The sequence below is a fragment of the Drosophila melanogaster genome, chromosome 3R (genome assembly GCF_000001215.4).
Source record: "Drosophila melanogaster chromosome 3R".
NCBI classification, from domain to species: domain Eukaryota; kingdom Metazoa; phylum Arthropoda; class Insecta; order Diptera; family Drosophilidae; genus Drosophila; species Drosophila melanogaster.
In genome coordinates, this window is record NT_033777.3 from 23,090,977 (window position 1) to 23,113,755 (window position 22,779).

A 22,779-nucleotide genomic window follows, 5' to 3' on the forward strand; every position below is an offset into this window, starting at 1 on the left:
CCCGAGGAGGGGCAACTTGTTTACCCGGAAGCCCACTGGGCGTGTGGTGCGAACGTGTGCAGTGCATCTTGATTAACAAATCAACTGGAATTGGAATGCGATTGCATGCGATTCATCAGTAATCGGAAATCTTGGCTGCGGGCCAAATGGGGTCACCATCAATCCAGCAATCCTGCAGTCCTGTTACCCCCAAAGCAATGCGAAGCACCTTCGCCTCCATTTAAGGCAAATAAATCCATCAGCCAGGGGGAATCCCAAGTAAATGAGCCTTAAAGTGGGTTCATATGTACCGGAAAGTGATGGAAGAATGTTCACCAATACATGGAGTGGAATCCCTACCAATTGGGATGGTACAGAAATAGAGTTCCACTCCTTGTGCTATGAGCTGCAAAATTCAGTTTAATTTATAAATAATGCAGTACAAGATAGAAATTACTATTAGGGGATGTCTCTTTTGTAATCAATTGAATTTTTGAGTGCTGGATATTAAATTCATCAAATTAGTTTCTCATATAGAAATGGGAAGACACGAATATTATTAATGACGGAAGCAATTGTTAACTGCAAGTCATTTGTACTGAAAAGTAGATTAGCCATCTAAAAAGTAAACAAATGCGTAAGATAAAACAGTTTATAGGCAGCACCGTATGATAAGAAATTAGGTTTAGTTCCTTCTCGGATTTATTATCATGCCCTCTCTTTCGCTCGCTTATCGCTGATATTTAAACGCGCGCTTCTCTCCACGATCGCACAGTCGTCGTCGAGCCAGTGTTGCGAAAGGTGTGTTGTGTGTCTGCTCTCCGCTGTGGTGAAGTGTCGATCAGCTGATTTCAGCAAACAATTTAATTGATTTGTTATCAGCCGGCTAATTATTTACATTTTATAGAGTGCAAAATGAGTACAGCCAAGTGGGAGAACAACGAGGAGATTAAGATCTTTCGCGAATATCTTCGCATACCAACGGTGCATCCAAATGTGGATTACAGTGAGTTCCAATGGGCATGTATATCTTTATGAGGCTGCGATAAGAGTACCCTGATCTTTATGACCTTGCCATAAAATGTGTCTGCTATTTATAGCCGTTTGCACGGAATTCTTGAAACGCCAGGCTGCCAGCTTGGACCTGCCCGTGGAGGTTATCTATCCGGTGAACGAGCAGAATCCCGTGGTGGTGCTAAAATGGCAGGGTTCCCAGCCGGAACTGCCCTCCATCATTCTCAATTCGCACACGGATGTAGTGCCCGTTTTTGAGGAGAAGTGGACACACGGTCCATTCAGCGCGGATCTAGATGCAGAGGGTCGCATCTTTGCGCGCGGATCGCAGGACATGAAGTGCGTGGGCACCCAATATCTGGGAGCTGTGCGTGCCCTCAAGGCCAGTGGCTATCAACCCAAGAGGACGATCTATCTCACTTATGTTCCGGACGAGGAGGTTGGCGGCCACCTGGGCATGCGGGAGCTGGTAAAGAGCGACTACTTCAAGAAGCTCAATGTGGGATTCAGTTTCGACGAGGGAATCTCTAGTGCGGATGAAACCTACGCTCTGTACTACGCTGAACGGACTCTTTGGCGTGAGTAGGATTGACTCATACAAACAATTTAAGCTAGCCATGTTTTCCTGCAGATCTTCGTTTCAAGATCAGCGGAACTGCTGGTCACGGATCACTGTTGCTCCCGAATACTGCTGGCGAGAAGCTGAACTATGTGGTAGGCAAAATGATGGAGTTCCGCAAATCGCAAGTGCAAAAACTAGCTGACGACTCATCCCTCGAAATTGGTGATGTGACCACTGTGAATCTCACCCAACTGAGGGGCGGAGTCCAGAGCAACGTGGTTCCCCCATTGCTGGAAGCTGTATTTGATATCCGCATTGCCGTCACCGTGGATATCCCTGCCTTTGAGAAGCAGATTCGCGACTGGTGCGAGGAGGCTGGCGGCGGCATTGAACTGGAGTTTGAGATGAAAAACCCCTTTGTGGAGCCAACAAAGATTGACTCGTCGAATGCCTACTGGCTGGCCTTTAAGAAAGCACTCGATGACCTGTAAGGATGAGAAGCTCTGACAAAAGGCATGGCTCTGATATCCTTTCTCCTTGTTTCTTTCAGTGGCCTCAAGACACGGGTTCGTGTTTTCCCCGGCGCCACGGACAGTCGTTATATTCGCTACGCAGGCATTCCAGCTCTAGGATTCTCGCCCATTAACAACACCCCCATCCTGCTGCACGACCACGATGAATTCCTGAAAGCCGATACCTATTTGCACGGCATTGAGGTTTACAAGAAGCTCATTCCTGCCGTAGCTGATGCTTAGCGAACTCAATTCAATTATGAAATAATGCATTTAATGCTTACTTGTCGATGTTTATTGTAATAACTTTAAACAAGCAGGCTTATAAAAACCCATTTAAATAAACAATGTATGAATAAATAAGCCAGTCCATAGTCCATACCATTAATGGTGAGCAAAAAAAGGAAATTTAAATGAAAATGAATAAGTTTATGGTTTACTATTATGGCTTTGCTAGATAACATTAAGCTCTTAGCGCAAAGATGAAAATCCGCAAATTGTGGGCTCTTCTAATCAAGTAGCTTAAAGTCAACAACTGATAATGCCATTAAGTCAATCCACACTCAGACTTCAAACCAAACAGCACGGTGGATTACAAGTCAGTTCCTTTAGAACCACGGGGCATTCAACTCAAAATGTGCACTTGCACGGAACAATGGAAGAACGACGAGGAAATAATCATTTTCCAGGAGTATTTGCGCATTCCCTCGGTGCATCCAGACGTGGACTACAGTAAGGATTTGTTTTTCCGCTCCTTGGATTTTGTTATCCCTATTTCCCTTGCAGCTGCATGCGTGGAGTTCCTAAAACGCCAGGCTAACAAACTTAATCTCCGCGTGGACGTGGTGTATCCTGTTGTGCCTTCGAAACCGGTGGTGATTATGAAGTGGCTGGGCAAGCATCCCGAGCTGAAATCCATTATATTGAACTCACACATGGACGTGGTGCCCGTGTTTCCCGAAAAGTGGACCCATGAGCCGTTTGGTGCCCACATAGACGCCCAAGGCCGGATTTATGCACGCGGTGCCCAGGACATGAAGTCCGTGGGATGTCAGTACATGGCTGCGGTCCGTGCACTCAAAGCCAGTGGCTATCAGCCAAAAAGGACCGTATATTTGACTTTTGTGCCCGACGAGGAAACTGGCGGACACATGGGCATGGCTGAATTCGTCAAGGGTGATTACTTCAAAGCCATGAATGTGGGCTTTAGCCTGGACGAGGGCATCGCCAGTGAAGATGACACTTATCCTGTATTTTACGCCGAGCGTACATTGTGGCGTAAGTCTTCCATTTGCATCAGTAGCAATATATTCTGATTCATTTTATACCCCTGCAGAACTTCGATTTAAATTCAGTGGCACTTCAGGTCATGGATCGCTGCTGCACAAAAGCACGGCTGGCGAAAAGTTTCACTTTGTGATGGATAAGCTGATGAAGTTCCGAGAAACCCAGGTCAAGCTACTGGCCGAGGACTCCTCCTTGCAGTCCGGTGATGTGACCACTTTGAACCTGACCCAACTCAACGGTGGCGTCCAAAGCAATGTGGTTCCCCCCGTACTAGAAGCCACTTTTGATATTCGCATAGCCATCAACCAGAATGCCGATGCAATGGAGAATCAGATTCGCGAGTGGTGCAACGAAGTCGGTGGTGGAGTGGAACTGGATTTCACGCTGAAGTGCCCCTCGGTGGTGACCAAGATAGACGACTCCAATCCCTACTGGCTGGGCTTCAAAAAGGGACTAGATGAACTGTAGGTAAACAAAGATTGTGTAGTTTTCACTTCATAATTTGTTGAAATTTTCCAGAGGTTTGATCACCCATACACGAGTTTTCCCCGGCGCCACCGATAGCTTCTACGTCCGGCAAGTGGGAATTCCCGCTCTGGGATTTTCACCCATCAACAACACCCCGGTGCTGCTGCACAATCATGATGAATATTTGCGGGCCGACACATATCTGCACGGAATTCAGGTGTACAGGAAGCTCATCCCCTCTATTGCTGATTCATAAAATGTTCAAGCGAAGTTCCACTCATAAATGGAAATCAATATGCTACAATTGGTCTTATCGCTTATGAGTAATGTTTTTGGCTCGATGAGTGTAGGACCAAAATTAAATGTTTAAATGGTGTGACTACTACAAATCATATCTGTTTCTAAACAAATGAAAATCACACACTGATAACACGAGTTTCAGAAGAGAGTTTTTGTCATGGACTTTGCCCTCATTCAATATCCAATAAATCGTCACAACTATTGATATCGTTCTCAAAAACTAACGTAACCTTCACGTAAAGGGGTTGTATTTTATATATACATCATAATTATCAATAATTACATTAATATGTATTCTATTTTCTTATCAAACCAAATACAAATTATAATAACCCATTTTTTCGCAGACCATAAACGACGGTGGTTGAGTTTTATTGGTGTTATGTGAACTTTATCGAATTGGCTACCGTTTGCTATTAGACATTTGTTTTGGTAGAATTTTGTACAAGAATATGTGCTGTTATCATTTCTATAACAACCGAGTTTGATAACGAACTCATTATTTGATAATAATACGAAGCCAAGGCCATAAAACCAAAATCACCCAACACACAAAAATTTCTGTATAAGTTCATTTTTTGCCAACTGCGGCACATTCGAGTTTGGTGACTGGCAGCGAAAACATATCCACAAAATGAGCACCGAAAAGTGGGAGGACAACGAGGAAATCAAAATATTCCGCGAATATTTGCGCATAGCTACGGTGCAGCCAAATGTGGATTACAGTAAGGATTCCCCAAGGAATTCACAGAAGAGCACTACTCATGTACATCTTAACTTCTAGCCGAATGTGTGGAGTTCCTGAAAAGGCAGGCTCACAGCCTGGATCTTCCCGTGGATGTTATATATCCAGTGGAGAAGAAGCCTGTGGTGATCATCAAGTGGTTGGGCACCGAACCGGAGCTGCCCTCCGTCATTCTCAACTCGCACATGGATGTGGTGCCGGTGTTCCGTGACAAGTGGACCCACGATCCCTTCGCTGCCGATATCGATGAGGAGGGCAGGATCTTTGCGCGCGGTACTCAGGACATGAAGTCGGTGGGCACAGGATATCTGGGTGCCATCCGCCTGCTTAAGGCAAGTGGTGTCCAGCCCAAGCGCAATTTCTTCGTGACCTTTGTGCCCGATGAGGAGATCGGCGGCGAGCTGGGCATGCAGGAGTTCGTCAAAACGGAATACTACAGCAACATGAATGTTGGTTTCAGTCTGGACGAGGGCGGCACCAGTGAAATAGATCTGTTCTATGTCTTTTATGCCGAACGTATGCGATGGGGTGAGTAATCCTTGAGACACATCTAGGACTAGAATCTAAACTATATCCCCTCTTTGGCAGGTCTCAAGCTGAATTTCAGTGGAACCTCTGGACACGGCTCCATGTTGCTGCCCAGCACTGCCGGCGTGAAACTGAACTATGTGCTCAACAAGCTGACGGAGTTCCGCGAATCGCAGGTTCAGAGGCTGGCCAATGATCAGACAATCAACATCGGTGATGTGACAACTATCAATCTCACCCAGCTGAGCGGTGGAGTCCAGAGCAATGTGGTGCCTCCTCATTTCGAGGCTGTCTTCGACATGCGTCTGTCCATCACCCTGGATGTGGTTGCCTTTGAGAAACAGATCCACGATTGGTGCGAGGAGGCAGGTGGCGGCATCGAGATCTCCTTCGACGAGAAGGAACCCTACGTGGCACCCACAAAGATCGACGACTCCAATCCATTCTGGCTGGCTTTCAAGGCTGCCACCGATGAACTGTAAGTCTGAATCGAATGCTCAACAATGCGTGTTCCTAATACGATTTGTATGTTTATAGTGGCCTTAAGATCTACCCCATTGTCTGCCCCGGTGCCACCGACAGCAGGAACATTCGAGCTCAGGGCATTCCAGCCTTGGGATTCTCACCCATCAAAAATACCACCATGCGCATCCATGATCACGATGAGTTCTTGGGCGCCGAAACTTATTTGAAGGGCATTCAAATATACAAGAAAATTTTGGGCAACCTAGCGAATGTCTAAAAACTAAATCGAAATAATACATGAAAACCTTATCAAAATAAAGATTGATGATTTTGTTATAAGTTAGTACAAAACTTCCTGGCCTTTTATCTTATCTCAACGAATACCTTAATCAACTTAAGATCTGAAGAATACAACTTGCTATCCTTGCGACAGCAAGTAGATAATGGATGTATCTACATTTTGCTGTATCATCATAGATAGCAAGTTGGAAGACTGGGAAGCCCATTAAATCCAAAATAATCACTTGATTTTTTCAAATCGAAGGTCATCAATCAAAGCTTCGTCATTTTAATTGAATTTGTCATAATTTTACGATATGATGGAAAATATTGAAAAATACATGACAACTTACCAAGAACTTGAGGTTTCAAAGGTTGAGGTTGCATAGATAATACGCAATGAACTCATTTCTGTGTAAGTTGCATAGATAATACATAATGAACTATTTGCCGCTTAGAAAAGTTACTTATTCGGATAATAGACGTGTGGGTTTTGCAGATAAGGGCGTTACTATCGCAACCACATACACTTTTGATAAGCATTTAAATTCCTTGACCATAAACATGAAAGCAATCAGTGTGATTATAAAAGCACAGACAATCTTTGTTGCAGCTCAGTTGCTGATGACAGAAGAGTGTCGAAATGAGCTCGGAAAAGTGGGAAAACAATGAGGAAATTAAGATTTTCCGGGAATACTTGCGTATACCAACGGTGCATCCAGATGTTGACTATAGTGAGGACTTAATTTTAATTCTTTAAAGTTTGCGTTATAATGTCTTTCAATGTCTAGCTGCCTGTGTGGAGTTCCTGAAACGTCAGGCTAGCTCCCTAAATCTTCCTGTTGAAGTGGTTTATCCTGCTGTTCAAACGAAGCCCGTTGTGATCATCAAGTGGGAAGGAAGTCAACCCGAACTATCGTCCATTGTTCTCAACTCTCACACGGATGTGGTGCCAGTTTTTCGAGAGAAGTGGACCCATGAACCCTTCTCCGCCGATATTGATGAAGAGGGTAGGATCTTTGCACGGGGTACTCAGGACATGAAATCGGTGGGCACTCAGTATCTAGGAGCGATTCGCCTGCTGAAAGCTAGTGGCTTCAAACCAAAAAGGAATTTGTATGTGACCTTTGTTCCCGACGAAGAGACTGGTGGTCATCTGGGCATGGCGGAGTTTGTTAAGACGGATTACTACAAGAAAATGAACGCGGGATTCAGCCTGGACGAAGGCGCCACTAGTGAAAGTGACGTTCATCATTTGTTCTACGCCGAACGTTTGCGATGGGGTAAGTTCCATAAGGATGATGATGATGGATTGGGGACATTACCGTTTCGCTTTATGCAGGACTCAAGCTGAAAGTCAGTGGAACTTCTGGTCATGGTTCCCTTTTGCTACCCAATACGGCAGGAGTAAAACTGAACTATCTGGTCAACAAACTGACTGAATTCCGCACCTCGCAAGTGGAGAACCTTGCGAGAGATTCCAGCCTCAGCAAGGGCGATGTGACCACCGTGAATCTCACCCAGTTAAGTGGCGGAGTCCAGAGCAATGTGGTTCCGCCACTTTTCGAGGCGGTCTTCGACATACGGATTGCCATTACTGTGAATGTGGTTGCCTTTGAGAAACAGATTCGCGATTGGTGCGAGGAGGCGGGTGGTGGCATTGAAATTGATTTCTTCCAGAAGGAGCCTTATATAGGACCCACCAAGCTGGACAATTCCAATCCCTACTGGCTAGCTGTCAAAGCCGCAATCGATGAGCTGTAAGTACCGACTAAAAATTAACTATAATGGCTAATCGAAATCCTCCTGTGTTTTAGTGGATTGAAGGTTCATCCCATCGTTTGTCCTGGCGCCACTGACAGTCGTTTCATTCGGGAGAAGGGTACCCCAGCCATTGGATTCTCACCCATTATAAACACCACCATGCGGATCCATGACCACGACGAGTTTCTGCAGGCTGATGTGTATCTTAATGGCATTGATGTGTACAAGAAGATTATTCGCAATCTGGCTGAAGTCTAAACAAAATGTTTGAACTACATGGATCGTGGCTATAATAAAGATGGGCTAATTACTAAAGTGTGCCTCGTATCTTCATTTTAGAGAGTAATCTTATCAAAAAAAAAAAAAGATTCAAGAGTTTAATTTGAAATTCCGTGTTTATCTCAATATTGTTTGTTGATTCTTTGACTTTCGCCTCCTTGATCAAGATATAAATGATTCTGATGGGAATTCTGTAGCAGATTGTCAACTATACTGCTTCTTGTCACTACCTCGACTGCCATCCAAAGTGACTTGCAATATAGTCAGAATTGGAAGAGATCTGCCGCCCATTGATAACGATTTTCTTATCATATACGCATAATCACTTTTGTGGCACGATCCAAATGCATATAAAGACAGCGGATGCCTTTAGCTGCTTATTTCTACTTTACCATCCTAACGATTCATATTAAAAATGAGTGCCGAAAAATGGGAAAAGAACGAGGAAATTCGAATATTCCGGGAGTATTTGCGAATTCCATCTGTACACCCTAATATTGATTATAGTAAGGTCCTTATTTTAATATTTCCTTAAATGCATTAGCACTATTCATTTTTAGCTGCTTGTGTGGAGTTTATTAAGCGGCAGGCAGATTCCCTCAATCTGCCCGTGGAAGTAGTTTTTCCAGCTGTTAAATCAAAACCTGTGGTGATCATTAAATGGGAAGGAAGCCAGCCAAAGTTGCCCTCAATCATTTTAAGCTCGCACATGGACGTGGTTCCTGTATTCCCGGAAATGTGGACCCATGAACCCTTCTCCGCCGACATCGACGAGGAGGGTAGGATCTTTGCACGAGGTGCTCAGGACATGAAATCGGTGGGCACTCAGTATCTAGGAGCTATACGCCTGCTGAGGGCTGATGGCTTTCAGCCGAAAAGGACGCTCTATGTAACCTTTGTTCCTGACGAGGAGATTGGAGGCATCCATGGCATGGCAGCGTTCGTTGAAACTGACTTTTACAAACAAATGAATGTGGGATTCAGCTTGGACGAGGGTGGAACTAGTGCTTCTGATGTTCATCACTTGTTCTACGCCGAGCGTATACGATGGAGTGAGTAGCCCGTTCAGCTTTCACATCAGTTGATTGAACTTCCCATTATTCAGTTCTCAAATTGAAAGTTGCTGGAACCGCCGGTCATGGTTCTCTATTGTTGCCCGATACAGCCGGAGTTAAGTTGAACTATGTGTTGAACAAGCTGACGGAGTTCCGTGAATCGCAAATCCAGCGACTGAAAAACGACAAAAGCCTGAGCATCGGGGATGTGACCACGGTGAATCTCACCCAGTTGAGTGGCGGAGTGCAGAGCAATGTGGTTCCACCGCTTTTTGAGGCCATTTTCGACATACGTCTAGCCATAACCCTGGATTTGGTTGCATTTGAGCGGGAAATTCGAAATTGGTGCGAGGAGGCAGGTGGAGGCATTGACATCGAGTTCCCACTGAAAGAGGCCTATGTGGCGGCCACCAGGCTGGATGATTCAAACCCCTATTGGTTAGCTTTGAAAGTCGCTCTGGATGAACTGTGAGTATACGTCAGATACAATAGAGAATCTTTAATAATGTATCCTTTTTCAGGGGTCTTAAAGTTAAGCCGATAGTGTGTTTTGCAGTCACCGATTGTCGTTTTATTCGCCAGCAGGGAACCCCAGCAATTGGTTTCTCACCCATCATAAACACTACAGTACTAATCCATGACCATGATGAATTTTTAAGGGCTGATGATTATTTGAATGGCATACAAGTTTACAAGAAGATTATTCCTAATCTCACTGAAGTCTAGCCAATGTCTTCTCTCTGTCCAATAAAACTTTGTTGAAATACTGGAATTTTAATGTTCTTAATTTAACATTTATTAGTCAAGCAACATCAACATCGGGTAATGTTGAGTTTACATAAAGATAAATCTGTCGTAACAATACACCTTGTTTAACCAAACACTTTAACGATATTAACACCGCCTTGGCTTTGATAAGAATTACGAGCTATCAGATAAAAATTTAGAACCAAGTACGAAACCAACCGAGTTCCCATCAAATTTTCACTTCACCTTAGGGGAAATTTCATCAGAGGAATGAACGTGGAGCTTTGTCTAGACGAAGGTGTGGTTGCTTCCAATAAGACCCAGCTAAACGGACCCTTCGGGCTAGGTAATATCTACTTAGTGCATAGATTGGAATTTCCTCATAAATGGCCAACCAAACTGGTTTCTCTACTTCACAAAGGACTAAAAGTTTAAGCCTGTGTTTGTCCTGTCATGTGACAACTTTGGATCCCTGCCCTCGGGTTCGTCTCCATCAACTCAACTATACAATGATACTGGTGCTCGACCATAACGAGTGTGTCCAGGCGGTCTCCTAAAACGAACTCATTTCGGCTTTATCCAGTGGCGGCGCATCGCGCATACGCCCCATTGCCCGCCGAACTAAGGGCTGTCATCGATGTGACAGCAACGTATAGCGAGTTTGCGAGACACAACTGGCAAGCGGACGAGACAGGTGGTAGTGAGTTTTGTCAGTTAGTCAAACAAAATAAATTTTAAGGCCACCATCACCTGGAAGCACAGCGAGGGGTCGGGTGTTAAGTTAAACTGCTGCATGTCAGTCTCTGCAAATTGTCAGTTGGGCAGCACTTCGGAATGTCTGACATGTGAGTGGTGCCAAGGGCAATAAATTATGCTGGGGCCGCAGAATGAATAATGGCAACATGCTCACGAAAGGACCCTCTCGTACATTCCCACCCCCCGCTGCACCACTCCTTTTTGACCATTTGTGTCCTGGCTGCAACTGTGACCCGTGCGTGCCGATTAGACATGTTAATGCATGTGTCAGGGCAATGAAATATGTATTGATGGCAGTCCTGGGGGAGATGCCCTCATCCTGGTCCTTTTGTGTGACCACCGCCCGGAATTATGACAATTTATCAGGCGAATGTCAGTTTTGGGTGGCTGATGGGGGGGGGGGGGGGGGCTGGTTGGTGTGCATTCCAAATGCTTTCCACGCAATTAACACTGACCATTAGTGGCGCCAGTTTGGCATAATGAGTGCAGTCGACAAGGTCCAGCCCTTTAACGCTCGCATTACCGCTGGCAACTTAATGCATATCATTTTTACTTTTAATGAGCCGGTGGCAGTTGGCAGCACAGCCCAACTCACCTTCGTCCGTCGTCCTTCGTCCTTACAACCTTTTTTATTTTCTATTTTCGTCCTCCATCGCCTGCTGTCTGGTCCTCGCAGAATGCACTTAATGCACCAAGTTTTCGCAGCCCACCTGCCATGGACCCACTTGAAAGCAAGTTCTGGGTTCCTGGTTCTGGTTTTTGGGTCCTGTGCTTCGGAGCTTCGAAACTCTGGGCTCACTTTCTTTTTCGCCGCGTTCCACTTTGCATTTTAAATTTCCGCCAACTTCCATAATGTTTGTGCGGAGGGAGTGGGGAGCAGAAAGTTTGGCAACTTTTACATTTCAATTTTAATTTCTTTGGCCCACACTCGATGCAAAACCTTAAGCCAAACCTGAGCGAATTTCTTAATGGCCCACTCACACTAATTAGGGAATCCAGAAGTTTCAGAGCCTTTAAAGATCTCTTCATGTTCTTGTTCTTTTTTTTCCCGGCAAGTGCTTCACATTTGCATTTATTTCGGCAGCAGCCTCGACTTTTTTTTTATTGCCATCCGAAGTTTATGACGAATAAAACCCAACAATCACAATGAAAAACTCGTTCCTAATTAAATTCAATTTACTTGTGACTGCTGCGGCCCGATGTCCCGAAATGGGCTGGCTCTCAACATTATGGCCGTGCAATTAAAATCGCAGACTAAACGAGCTAAGGCGGGTATCTATATTGTGTGTTTTTCTACCAAACAGCAGGGGATACAATATAAAAGCAATGTCTTCTAATATACAATTAAATAAAACGTACATTGAACAGCCATAAGTTCAATAAGTCTTTAAATTGATTTCGGTTTAGCAAGTAGTTGGTTTTATTTCTACGAAATGCATATGCCTATTTTTTCGACCTGAGCTGTATGGCTATATCCTCAAGCGCAAATATTATATGTACAACATATATTTCGCTGGGGACAGTAAAGTGTTCTAATGCCACACACAGGCAATTGCCGACGCCTTGTTTCCCAATGTTGCCACAGCTGCACAGTGGGCCACACAGGTGACCAGGCGACAGGCATGAAAATTAATTTTAAATGAAGAAAAAAAGAGTAGAGGGATATATGGCGCTCCAAGTGGAGTTTAATATGCCGTAGATCAAAGTCAGGCCGTAAACGAGATCCCATTTGCCACACACACAGACATCGTGCCATTGTGATGCACCAGATGAGAGAACGAGCATCCGCATCCTGTGGCTGGGATAATAAACGTGGGTTAGGAGTTAGGACCACGTCCTGTAGCGACAGCAGCTGACTGAAAAGTGTCATTAGGGCGCAGGCACGCCCGCACGCACTCACACGCTTAATAAAGTCAATTGAAGTCTCCAAGCCGCCTATATGTGTGTGAGTGAGTGTGTGTGCGTGTGGCAAATAATTTATTTTGTCGTTAAGCTTAACTCCAGCCATTGCGGAAAAAAGAGAAGCAAACTAATTAACTTGTTTAGCGCCAAAGCTGCGCAATTTCTACGCTCGCAGCTTAAGCTTAAGCGCCACTGCCGCCCAACTAATGAGCTCCTGTGCGCCACACAGCCATCTATATATATATATATACTATACTATGCTACACTCTACTATATACTAGAATACAGTACAGTAATCGGTTGTGTGGGTGCGACATTAGGGGAGCGGGTTTTCCTGGCAAAATTCTTCTTAAAAGTTGCGCCTGATTAAGCCCTTGCGGCTGCATGGGTGAAAGTGGGTTTTTGGCTGTGCAAATGGCTCTTGGGAGTCAAGCGTCTAGTTTTGCCACACGGTCTCTTCAGCCAAATTCCAACTTCCACTTGTGGAAATTTATTCAACTACAAGTAGTTGCTGGAACTGGAGTTTAGCGACTAATTGTTTATAATTTGTCTTCACAGCGTTAGCTTGCACAAAATAACTTATATTTTTCAAAGAAAATTGTGCGATATGTACATAGAATACTTAAGTTCATACTCATTTTGAAGGGAAATTTGTTGGTAAGTAAAATATTTTAGAATTAAGTTCTTAGTGCTACTGATTTATTTAACTCGGAAAGGTAATGCAAACTAGTAACAATCGTTAGAGACGAGCAATGTGGTAAGTATTTGTATTTGTTCCTCGTCAAATACTTCCTTCGAAAGCAGGAATTTCGACAGCAGCATCTTTTCTGCTGCTGCGTTCGCTGTGGCAGAGCAAACTTTATTGCATACGCCACGGCGCAATATGAGCCCGTGGCGGAAATGGCGTTGCAAGTTAAGCCAAAGGGGGCAATTGGGGGAAGGCAGGCGAGGCAAGAGAAACAAGCAACAGAAACAGAAACAGCTCAGAACATGCAAAAGCAGTGCAAACTTGGCTTTCTGCGTCCCTCGGCTGCGCTTCAACGCTTCGCGACTCGGCGTCGTCGTCGTCGTCGTCTGCTGTGCGGGCCAGCAATTGCAATTTCATTTCCGTTCGCTGGCATTTTATTCCCTTTTTTGGCCAGCCCGCCGTGTTTGCAGTCGCCGTTTCGTTTATTTTCGTTATTTTCGTTTATTTTCAAGAAATAAGTATTTTCGACTCAGCCTCAGCATCAGTTTCTGTTTCAGTTTCTGTTTTTGTTCGGTCTTGTTTTTTATACTTGGCTGCTGCACAGACTTTCGCGCAGATACGGTGAAATTCTTGCATAAACTTTGTGCCGAGTCGCTATCTAATTGAAACGGAGCAAAGGAATGCAGTTGCACTTGCCGCGGAGTAACAAAGTGCAACAGGAAGTGGGAGCGACGGCAGCTGCAATCGAATTGGCCACGAAAATGCAAAATGAAGCTAGAATAAAAATTTAATTTTCCCTTCCTGTGTGATTGGACTGAAGCTGAGTGTGAGGCAATGTTTTTTCTCGCAACAAAAAATAAAACCAATAAAAGCAGAAAAAGCAGAAAAACAAAAAAAGAAAAAAAGAAGAAGTGCCTTCAGCTCGGCTTGCTGCCAACAGAAAGTCAATCAGCCAAGATTCTGTTCAGGCTGTCAAAGTTTAGACCTTGTTTTTCCACTTGTCATTGTCTGTTTCCGGTTTTCTAAGGCACCCTCGGCCCAGCTAATTGCAACTTGAATGGAAAACTTTTGGCCCGCCTGTGTGCCATTCAGAATGTGCTTTATTTTCATACCCGTTTCACTAACAGTGTTTGCTTTTTTAGCCCAAAGGCAGCAGTTCGTCATTGGCAAGCGCTGCGTATACGCAATATTATTTTTACAACTGTCAGCAGTTAGCCTGGAAAAACTTTGCCATGAGCCAACTTTGCGGAGCGAATATAAACTTTCGTTGACAATTTGTCAGGGATTTTTGACTATTTCGCAGGAACTCGAGACTCCAGTTCTGGGGAAACTCAATGCTGACTTGGCGGCAGAGACAATTTTCTGAATTTGATAACTAGCGGAAAAACTTTGGGCTGAGCTTTTAGTTTTTAAGTTTTTTAAGAACATAATATCCGTCTTGGCCCCAATTTTTTGCCGTTCACGTAGCTCGCCTAATTGCATAATTTGTATGCGGGATTTTGCGGCTGACTGCAATTTCGTTGGAATAAAAAGTTTTATGCACTTCATGTCCCTAGTCGACGTTTCGTATTTGGCATTGTGTTTTGCTTTTGTGCCGTAAATTATTATCGCCTGCATGTGGGCCGCTCCTTTTCCCTGCTTTTGGGCCAAAGGATGTAACATCCTGCACAGCTCTTCGTTACCGTTACCAACTTGCCAACTGTTATTATCTGTCTCCCTGCTCGTTCGTACATTCACGGCTCCTTACTCGCTCGCTCGCTCTCTCTCTCTCTTTCTCCTTCTCTTTCTTTGTGTCTTTCTCTCTTGCCAGGATCCTAAATTCCGTGTGTGTGTGAGAGTTATCGCATACAAGCTATAAACTCACAGTCGAAGTAGCGAACGTTATAATTTATTTATGGTAATGCGTGCGCACACACACACACGCAGAAAATGTCTCTGGCAGAAAGTTTTATGTGCGCCATACCTCAGGACAGGACCTCGCACCACACCCAAAAAGTCGTTTCGTTTAACGTCCATGCCGAATCCCTTTATCTCGCTTTTAATTTTTTCCGTGGCACCTTGCAGCTGAAATATTAAATCAACCATTTTTCCTCGCAAGATTCTCGGCTTTTTGGCACCGGAAAAATCCGCCAGCGCGACGCGACATGAACTTCATTTTGGCCATGTCAAATGCCAATCACAACAAGAAGAGAAATTTAATATAGCAAATTGTAATGTCAGGAATGTTCGTCAACAAAGTCAATATCAAGATGAGTTCTTTGTGCAAATTTGTGTAAGGGCAAGGGCGCAAACCAAAGCCAATGGCCGACGGCAGAAAGTCTGCGAGAAATGAGTGAAAAGCAAGGTCGCCAGCATCACGCATTACGTATACGCCGTGTGGGCCCGCAGGATATCTTTTGACTTCGTTTTTGAGTGGAAAGCATTTTCATTTTAATACTTTTCCTTACTTTTTCATTGTGAAGGCTTATTGAATTTGAGAAAAACCAACCGAAATCAACGACAAAGTAAATTTTACAGGACCAACTAAGCTTTAAATGGGGAAGAAAGTACAATACATTTTAAAGTAAGTTCTTTCTGTTCTTATCTATATATTTTTTTTACATCTAATTTTGTTACTTGAAGCCCCTATGGCGCACCACTTGATTGTACACTTCCAAAAGATTTTTTTTCTAGGCTTTTGTGTCAACCGCAGACAAACAATTAATATGCATAATTTGTAACGGTTTTCTTCGTCTCGAAATCTCAGCGAAACTGCTGTCAGCAAACGCTCGCCGAGTCCTTGAATCCTGAGGCCATAAATAATGACAGCTTAACAGGCTGGCTGATACTCAACCAACCGCCAGACCATGCGACATACCATTTGACATGTGCTTAGCTGCCATAAATCCCCAATGCCTCTGCTCCCCGATTGAGTTTGTGCCGAATATCTGGATATTGTGTCGACTCGTAATTGATAGGCCAGGCGACAGATTCGCATCTTCAACTAGGTTTCGGTTATTGGACAAGCAGGCGGGTTGCCTCACCTCTCGAAAACTCATTAGTTGCAATATGTGGCCAGATATCGTAACTGGACCAACCCGTTAGGCCATCATCCTGCAGCTATTAATTAAAATTGCACAATTCTGTCTCAGGCATCCTTGGCTCTATGGCTCGATGGCTCTATGGCTCCTTCGTATCATGGCTATGAAAATTTAATATTTGCCCGGCAGTAAATACAGATGTTGCTGGAGCAAACAAGAACTGACAACCACACACGAGCAGAAAGCTCGTCTTACATAATCAGTTAAGTTGCACACACATATGTACGAGAATCTCAATGGCCGGTTGTAGCAGTATCCTGCTGCAAATCCTCCAGCTGTTTGGGGCCTGCCACACAACAATATGAAAGTGAAAAATGAGTTTGCTCAAGTTTAGCTCCCAACCTCCCCGTTTGGTGGAAAAATATTTTAGTTTCGCCTTAGCTGACATCGAAGTTTTGTTGCCTCAAAAGCAATTTGTCTTATTGGTGGGGTCGCAGTGCAAGATTTATGAAACATGGTAGTCTGCTGCAGAAGAAACCATGTGGAGTAGCTCTTAAGCGGAACAAATACGTTTTGCCCCGAATTCGAGTTAAGCGGTTAATTAGCGTTGATGATCAAAGGAAAAAGGCAGGCTCGTATCCTGCGTCCTGCGGTTCTATCGGATTACGTGTTCATGATTGCTCATTACAGGCGCAGAAAAAAGGTGAGCTTTTAAAACCATAAATATTGAAAAAAAAAAATAGTTCAAAAGTTCCCAGTTATCGATCATTAAAAAGGGCAAGTTAAACAGGGGATTAATCAATTATAAATCTCAATGGCTTTTAAATGACCATTTTTATGGCAGCACATTAGTTTTATGCTAATTTCTCAGCTGCAATAACAATTGATATTTAATTTTTTTTTGCGTGTGTAAGCGATTGCAGTACTTTTTAACCTTAGCTGCCAGCCATTTGCCATTCGCAGGCAGTCCGTGCATTCGCTCGCACACATGCAGGCAATTTGCTAATGTGTACGTGCAGCAGGACTCGACTCCTGCCACAAAGAAATTAAGGATGGTGGACGGCGAAGGGGTTGCGATTGGCAAGGACGCAGGCCACAATGCGATAAGGGAGAATCATAAAGCAGACGAGAGCGGAATGCACAACAAGCCTGATAAGTGGGCGTGGATGTGGGCGTGGGCCGGTGAATAAACGAGTGAAGTGAGTAAAGTTTGCAGCGGATTCATAAGTTTTCCTGCTCGTTTCGGTTGCTTTTTTGGTTCGTCGATTTTTTTTTTTTTTTTTTTTTGGGTTGAGAACAGAGAAATTGGTATGTCTAGTTCGAGTCATATTTTCTTCAGAGCAGGAGCTGTGTCACTCCTGGGAAATTTTGCATCGCACAAAAGGCAAGAAAATTGCTGGTTGCAGACATTTTCTGAGCTGCCGGTGCTCTGTTCCCTTGCTGTTTTTTCGGCTGCGTGCTGGCAATTTATGCAACAGTTTGACAACATAAAAGTTTATTACATAACTTGCACTACACTACGGAGAGGTCAAACGGATGCTGAGACCAGACATTATCCATCTAGTGCCCATAAAAATGGATTTTAAGCCACTGACCAGAGGGAGGTGTTGGATCTACAAGTAATGCTGTAATTTTGCCACATTCTGATTTAGTTTTTTCCTGTTGGGCACACGAGAGGTGTGTCGGCGGGATTATATGTAGTACAGACACTATACTAAGTGGCGCTTATACAAAATTATGCATATCAACTTTATGCGCCTGGCAGCTATTTCACACACACACCCACAAAAAGCCAACAGCTGAGATGTTTGCACACAGAGCAGTGCAAAGGCAGCTATGTTTTGCATACATTACGCATACGCAGTGTGTGCGGCCATTGTGTAAGATACGATGCTAAAGTCTGGGCCCCGGGCCCCAGCTTATTTCCAGTTTATTCCCCATTTTATTGGCATTTTATTTTATGCTGCAGCTACACATTTTCCCAGCGCTCAAATCGCAAAATGCACAATGCAAAGATTTATTCTGTGCTGACAAACAGAGCATCATTTGCTAGTAATCGATGGATAAGAGCAACTGACTTTCAGACACCAGAGCCAGTTCTGCCGAGTGCCGGCTGAGTTTGTCTGGCTGATTATCCATATGGATGGATGGGATGGAGAACTATGAATGAGTGCGGATTATTGCTTAGTCGACAGGCAGGCAGACGGAAATGTGCGCAAATCAAGCGAATTCCAAGCTTGCTAAGCTAATTTATTATCATTTTTACGACTAATGCAAGGCTTACAAAACGAATCCGAATTGGACAGGGAAATGGAAATGTATAGCATGCATAAATCATAACGAAATTCTATGGCATCTTTCGCCCAATCTCCCAGTTTGCGTGTGTATCTGTGAGCCATCGCCTTTTGTGCCTGATTAACGTCAACTGTTTATGGTTATTTATTTTGCTGCTGCTGCACACTTTCATACTTTCAGGCCATTTCCTACTGGCGGGGATTACTTCCGCCTTCTGCCAGATAAACAAGCAAATTACCCTGGGATACGCAAAATATGATTTCATTTATTTATACGCCTGTTTCGGCAAGGTTTCCCCGAGGATGTTTGCCTAAATCTTAAGCTCAAAACGTTGCTGGCCCGCAATTTGTCTTCAACTCGTGGCAAGTAAACTCTGACTTTTGCCAGAAACTTTTCAATTAAAAAGAAAATCTAGGGGGAGGGGAGGGGACTAACAAAACTCCAGCCGTGTGTCCAAAATTTCAGTGTCGCAGAAATCTGTGAAATTTGCACGCCCCCCAAAAGCTGCAGACAATTCGGTTGTATAAACTTTTCAAATAATTTATTCCATTTTGCAAATACTTGAGAAGCCAGAAGTTGGTGAAATAAAAAGTCTAATTTATGGCGAGAAAATGAAAATGTGCGATTAGACCATATAAAAACTAAGCGCGCGGAGTAAAAAAATTGGAGAACAACGAGATTTTGAGGACATCAAAGTGAAATTTATGCGAAAACAAAAGCTGGGGCTGTACATTTGCTGTGCTCTTTGTATGGGTGACACGCACGAAAAACACAAATACAAGGACACATGTGTGGATTCGTTTTGGAAACTGTTTAAAATTCTGCGTATGTGGTGCCTGCCAAAAATTTCGAATGCCTTGTTTCGTGAATGTTTTTCTTCCGCCTTTTGCTATGGAAACTTTTGCGATTCGCAATAATTTTGCTTGAAGGCCGCTAGACTGTGTGTGTGTGTGTGTGCCAAGGAACACACACTTGCTCGGCAGACTATTAGCACATACACACACACAATCGCATTTGGTGAGCAAAAAAGGCATGGCAAGGGGGTAGGGGACGGAAACGCAGGAAAATAAAACCAAAATGGCAAACAAAACAAACACAGCACAACACACAAAACGAAATAGAAGAAGGAAAAATAAAGGAAAAAAAGAGGGGAACACAGATTCTAGGAACCGAAAATTAAACACCCTAGTCTTGGTAGCTCAAATTTGTGCCAAAATAAGTGAACATATTAAATTTCCTTCAGATGAAAAATACACCTATTAAGCTGCCTAAAAGTAAGCGTTGAAGTGGAGATCATATTTTGGTGTGAAAAATGTTATTGCATACTTTAAGACACCTTGAGAAAGCAATTTCAACTTCACAGATATCAGTAGAACGCTCTTAGAGTACAATTGCAAGCAAATTTAGCAAGCTCATAAGAAAGTTTCAAACTAAGTACTAATATTCAAATACCCACTTGAAGTGTATGAAAAAGAACTAGTCCAAAGCGAAGAAAAGCTGGAGAGAACGCAAAGCAAAGCGCCTGGCAAATAATACAGGCAAATGGGCGAGAAAACAAAGCGACGACGTTGCGTCTGTGACTAACAGTCATCGATGAGGGGGCGGATGGGGTGGTTTCTGGGCGGTATTGAATGGTATTTGGGTGGCTTTTGGGTGGGTGGGTGTTGTGGTGCGTGTGGGCAGAGCGACTGAAAGCAGCTTAGCGCTTACTTCATAGTTTACGCGCAGCCAAACGACAACAGAAATGCTAAAAGCTATTGATTTTCCCATGTTGCCTGGCACTCGTACACATGGTATCTTGTGGTTGGGCCTGCTTTTGGATATCGGCTCCGATATCCGGGACAGGTGCGTGCTAAAGACCCGGACAAGAAGCGAGTCACCGATAGCCCGGATCAGCCGGGTCAGCTCCTCTGAGACGTTAGCCCAGGGAACTCTACTCTATATGGCTACTGCAAATCGGATTTGCGTGAGTAATTGGCACGTCGCATTCTCTTTTTTGGGCCAGAGAAAACGTTGAGCCGTAAAAAACAAACAACACGACCGGAAGTTGTTGGTGTGAAACCTCAGCAACGACGGCCTGCGACAAAAAGTTGGGCAAATAAAAGCGCAATTGCGTTATATATGTCCTCGAACACATCGAAAAAAATGGCCTTTTTTCTGCTCATAATATCTATGATTTCATCCATTTAAGGCGATCAGATTTAATTGTAAACAATTAAAATTAACCAATTGGTATTTAAGCAGTGTTGTTGATTCACATTTTTCTATATTGATTCAGAAAATGGTGCAATATTCGTCACGAGGTATGATAGTCCTTTAAAATATCTAATATCAGTTGACATCAAGATGGAATTGATGAGTTTTTCTCGGTGCATTCCGCACACTTGCGCCTCGGAGCTTTGGCAAATGTCAGCAGTCAGCTTAAGGCGTATTAAGTAGGAGACAGACAGGAAGAGTGGCAAACTGGGAGGCGGAGACGAATCCGAGACTCAGACGGGGAATCCGAGTCGTTGCGAAGCGGAGACAGTGAATGAATGGGGGCCTGGATGTATGGCTGGATAGCCGTAAAGCCATTTGGAACTTACCTCATCGATAAACTCGAAATCGCCGCCCGTCTCGCCGACGTACTTCTTCTTGTTTCTGGCCTCGGTGCTGCCAATCAGGCTGGATGACATCAACACCAGCGCCAGACAAGCGCTGGCAATCAGCGGCGAGTGCTTCATGATCGACGTCCGGGAACGGGAACAGGAACAGGAGATGTCAGCGGTGGCTACGGAGGAAGTGCTTCAAGCGATGCGCCCTGTTGACGGGTTCCGCTCTCGCTAGTCCAAATCGCTGGTGCGATGTCCTGTGGAAAACTACAGACGCCTCCGGTTTTACGCACTCACGCACACTCACTGCCGCTGCTATCCACGCACACACAATCTTACGCAGCAACTATGCTAAGCTATGAATGACAATGAGTTGGCTCTGGGATCCAGTTTCTGTTTCTGTTTTAGAATCTGTTTCTGTGTTTGCTCTTGCAATAGCAGGCGCCTCCGCGGATGAAGTGCAGCCTGGTCACGAAACACTGGGGAACTGAAGGCGACGCGGCCGAAACGTAAACTGAGCGCCTACGAAGACGAGCTGCTAAGTGACAGCCACCATTGGAATTTTGCGACACCAGTTCCGAGGCCTAAGAGCGCGAAAGGATGCGCTAAGAGAGTCACTGGAATGCCTGGACACCAGCAGGGTTGTCACATCGCATTTGGCGAGTGAATCATTTGAATTATGTTTCAAAATAGTTTAGAATCAAAATCTTAACACATATTAAATATTAGCTTTCATATTTTTAAGCACTTTAAAGTCATGTTAACTAAACGAAAGTATCTGTAAGTAAATTGTGTACTTCCACTTCTATGACCTTTTTTCCAGTGTAACCCACTGCGTATGCGCAATGTGTCCTCGCTCTCACATAGCCACCACCCCCTTGCCGTTGGCGCAACAACTGCCAGGCCCTTCCAGAATGCCACCACCAACAAGGCGAATAGCGACTAGAAATGGCTTAAAATCGATTTTTGTGGACTCTCTTAGGGCCGCCAACATGGCCAGAGCTCTGGAATGCGGATTCGCAATGCTCTTAGGCGATAATTGCTGGAGCCAAGGCAGCGGGTCGTGAACCTGCCACTGGCGCCCAATGCGACTTCGCATCCCAAATGGACTTGAGTCTTCTTCTTTTTTTGCCGAGTGTCGCTGGCTGTTGATTTTTATGTATTGGCGCTTGGCACACTTGGACCAGGCCAGCGCGGCTGCTGTTGGCCGGGAAACCCCAAAACCATTTAACGCGTCAGCATCAGCATCGGATCGTCTCAAAGGCTGGCCAACGCTGGCACGGTCCTGTAGTTGTTGCGGAGTCCCAACCACGTTGTAGCCGGAATGGAGACCCGTAGGCTCTGTCAGTTTCAAATTAATAGCCACGCACACACACTCACTCTGTGCCGCTGTGGGGTGTGCATTTATTATGTGAGTGAGCCAGTGCTTGCCTACTTTCGTCCTCGTCGCTATTTCCGCGCTGCTCCTCCGTCGTTTCTCTATTATAATGGCATCATTGACTTGTGCTTTGATGGCTGCTTTGGCCAGGACAGGGCATCGGTT

The 22,779-nt window shown here is 44.4% G+C and overlaps 6 protein-coding genes across 13 annotated transcripts in view; 5 read left to right on the top strand and 1 right to left on the bottom strand.

Moving 5' to 3' along the window:
- Positions 1-21,754, bottom strand: part of Cow (Carrier of Wingless) — a 42,215-nt gene extending 20,461 nt beyond the window's left edge. For all 3 annotated transcript variants that reach the window (NM_001104413.3, NM_001170224.2, NM_001275928.1), the window contains exon 1: positions 21,231-21,754. In NM_001104413.3, the coding sequence (NP_001097883.2) occupies positions 21,231-21,368 (138 nt within the window). In that variant the 5' untranslated portion in view covers positions 21,369-21,754. The remainder of the gene's footprint in view (positions 1-21,230) is intronic.
- On the top strand, positions 748-4,208 carry CG6726 (uncharacterized protein). Of its 3 annotated transcripts, NM_001300549.1 has the most exons (9): positions 748-780; positions 887-985; positions 1,080-1,571; positions 1,625-2,042; positions 2,106-2,457; positions 2,525-2,799; positions 2,854-3,345; positions 3,404-3,818; positions 3,874-4,208. In NM_001300549.1, exons 2-5 carry the CDS (start codon positions 895-897, stop codon positions 2,308-2,310), a joined length of 1,206 nt encoding a protein of 401 aa, NP_001287478.1. In that variant the 5' UTR covers positions 748-780; positions 887-894; the 3' UTR covers positions 2,311-2,457; positions 2,525-2,799; positions 2,854-3,345; positions 3,404-3,818; positions 3,874-4,208. The 3 variants fall into 3 exon arrangements, with proteins under 3 accessions (NP_001287478.1, NP_732822.1, NP_651120.1); NM_170048.3 differs by lacking the exons at positions 2,525-2,799; positions 2,854-3,345; positions 3,404-3,818; positions 3,874-4,208 and having other exon boundaries at positions 2,106-2,483; NM_142863.2 differs by lacking the exons at positions 748-780; positions 2,525-2,799; positions 2,854-3,345; positions 3,404-3,818; positions 3,874-4,208 and having other exon boundaries at positions 801-985; positions 2,106-2,483.
- Positions 748-4,465, top strand: CG17110 (uncharacterized protein). 3 transcript variants are annotated; one of them, NM_001300550.1, is made up of 9 exons: positions 748-780; positions 887-985; positions 1,080-1,571; positions 1,625-2,042; positions 2,106-2,457; positions 2,525-2,799; positions 2,854-3,345; positions 3,404-3,818; positions 3,874-4,208. In NM_001300550.1, the coding sequence occupies exons 6-9, from the start codon at positions 2,703-2,705 to the stop codon at positions 4,076-4,078; spliced, it is 1,209 nt and encodes a 402-aa protein (NP_001287479.1). In that variant the 5' UTR covers positions 748-780; positions 887-985; positions 1,080-1,571; positions 1,625-2,042; positions 2,106-2,457; positions 2,525-2,702; the 3' UTR covers positions 4,079-4,208. The 3 variants fall into 3 exon arrangements, with proteins under 3 accessions (NP_001287479.1, NP_651121.1, NP_001262858.1); NM_142864.2 differs by lacking the exons at positions 748-780; positions 887-985; positions 1,080-1,571; positions 1,625-2,042; positions 2,106-2,457 and having other exon boundaries at positions 2,522-2,799; NM_001275929.1 differs by lacking the exons at positions 748-780; positions 887-985; positions 1,080-1,571; positions 1,625-2,042; positions 2,106-2,457 and having other exon boundaries at positions 2,622-2,799; positions 3,874-4,465.
- Positions 4,714-6,264, top strand: CG17109 (uncharacterized protein). Of its 2 annotated transcripts, none has more exons than NM_001275930.1 (4): positions 4,714-4,847; positions 4,907-5,395; positions 5,456-5,873; positions 5,933-6,264. In NM_001275930.1, the coding sequence occupies exons 1-4, from the start codon at positions 4,757-4,759 to the stop codon at positions 6,135-6,137; spliced, it is 1,203 nt and encodes a 400-aa protein (NP_001262859.1). In that variant the 5' UTR covers positions 4,714-4,756; the 3' UTR covers positions 6,138-6,264. The 2 variants fall into 2 exon arrangements, with proteins under 2 accessions (NP_001262859.1, NP_651122.2); NM_142865.4 differs by having other exon boundaries at positions 5,933-6,204.
- Positions 6,752-8,215, top strand: CG6733 (uncharacterized protein). Its single transcript, NM_142866.3, has 4 exons — positions 6,752-6,873; positions 6,931-7,422; positions 7,482-7,899; positions 7,957-8,215. Exons 1-4 carry the CDS (start codon positions 6,783-6,785, stop codon positions 8,159-8,161), a joined length of 1,206 nt encoding a protein of 401 aa, NP_651123.1. The 5' UTR covers positions 6,752-6,782; the 3' UTR covers positions 8,162-8,215.
- On the top strand, positions 8,557-10,007 carry CG6738 (uncharacterized protein). Its single transcript, NM_142867.3, has 4 exons — positions 8,557-8,688; positions 8,743-9,234; positions 9,288-9,705; positions 9,759-10,007. The coding sequence occupies exons 1-4, from the start codon at positions 8,598-8,600 to the stop codon at positions 9,961-9,963; spliced, it is 1,206 nt and encodes a 401-aa protein (NP_651124.1). The 5' UTR covers positions 8,557-8,597; the 3' UTR covers positions 9,964-10,007.
- Positions 21,755-22,779: the final 1,025 nt, after the last annotated feature.

What these genes read in the sequence shown, in the direction of transcription:
- CG6738 (NM_142867.3), top strand. Translation starts at nt 8,598, where the DNA reads ATGAGTGCCGAAAAATGGGAAAAGAACGAGGAAATTCGAATATTCCGG. An exon ending in CGCCGAGCGTATACGATGGA is followed by an intron (nt 9,235 to 9,287) that starts GTGAGTAGCCCG and finishes CCCATTATTCAG; the next exon opens with TTCTCAAATTGAAAGTTGCT. An exon ending in AAAGTCGCTCTGGATGAACT is followed by an intron (nt 9,706 to 9,758) that starts GTGAGTATACGT and finishes ATCCTTTTTCAG; the next exon opens with GGGTCTTAAAGTTAAGCCGA.
- CG6733 (NM_142866.3), top strand. Translation starts at nt 6,783, where the DNA reads ATGAGCTCGGAAAAGTGGGAAAACAATGAGGAAATTAAGATTTTCCGG. An exon ending in GCATCCAGATGTTGACTATA is followed by an intron (nt 6,874 to 6,930) that starts GTGAGGACTTAA and finishes TTCAATGTCTAG; the next exon opens with CTGCCTGTGTGGAGTTCCTG. An exon ending in CGCCGAACGTTTGCGATGGG is followed by an intron (nt 7,423 to 7,481) that starts GTAAGTTCCATA and finishes CGCTTTATGCAG; the next exon opens with GACTCAAGCTGAAAGTCAGT.
- CG17109 (NM_001275930.1), top strand. Translation starts at nt 4,757, where the DNA reads ATGAGCACCGAAAAGTGGGAGGACAACGAGGAAATCAAAATATTCCGC. An exon ending in GCAGCCAAATGTGGATTACA is followed by an intron (nt 4,848 to 4,906) that starts GTAAGGATTCCC and finishes CTTAACTTCTAG; the next exon opens with CCGAATGTGTGGAGTTCCTG. An exon ending in TGCCGAACGTATGCGATGGG is followed by an intron (nt 5,396 to 5,455) that starts GTGAGTAATCCT and finishes CCTCTTTGGCAG; the next exon opens with GTCTCAAGCTGAATTTCAGT.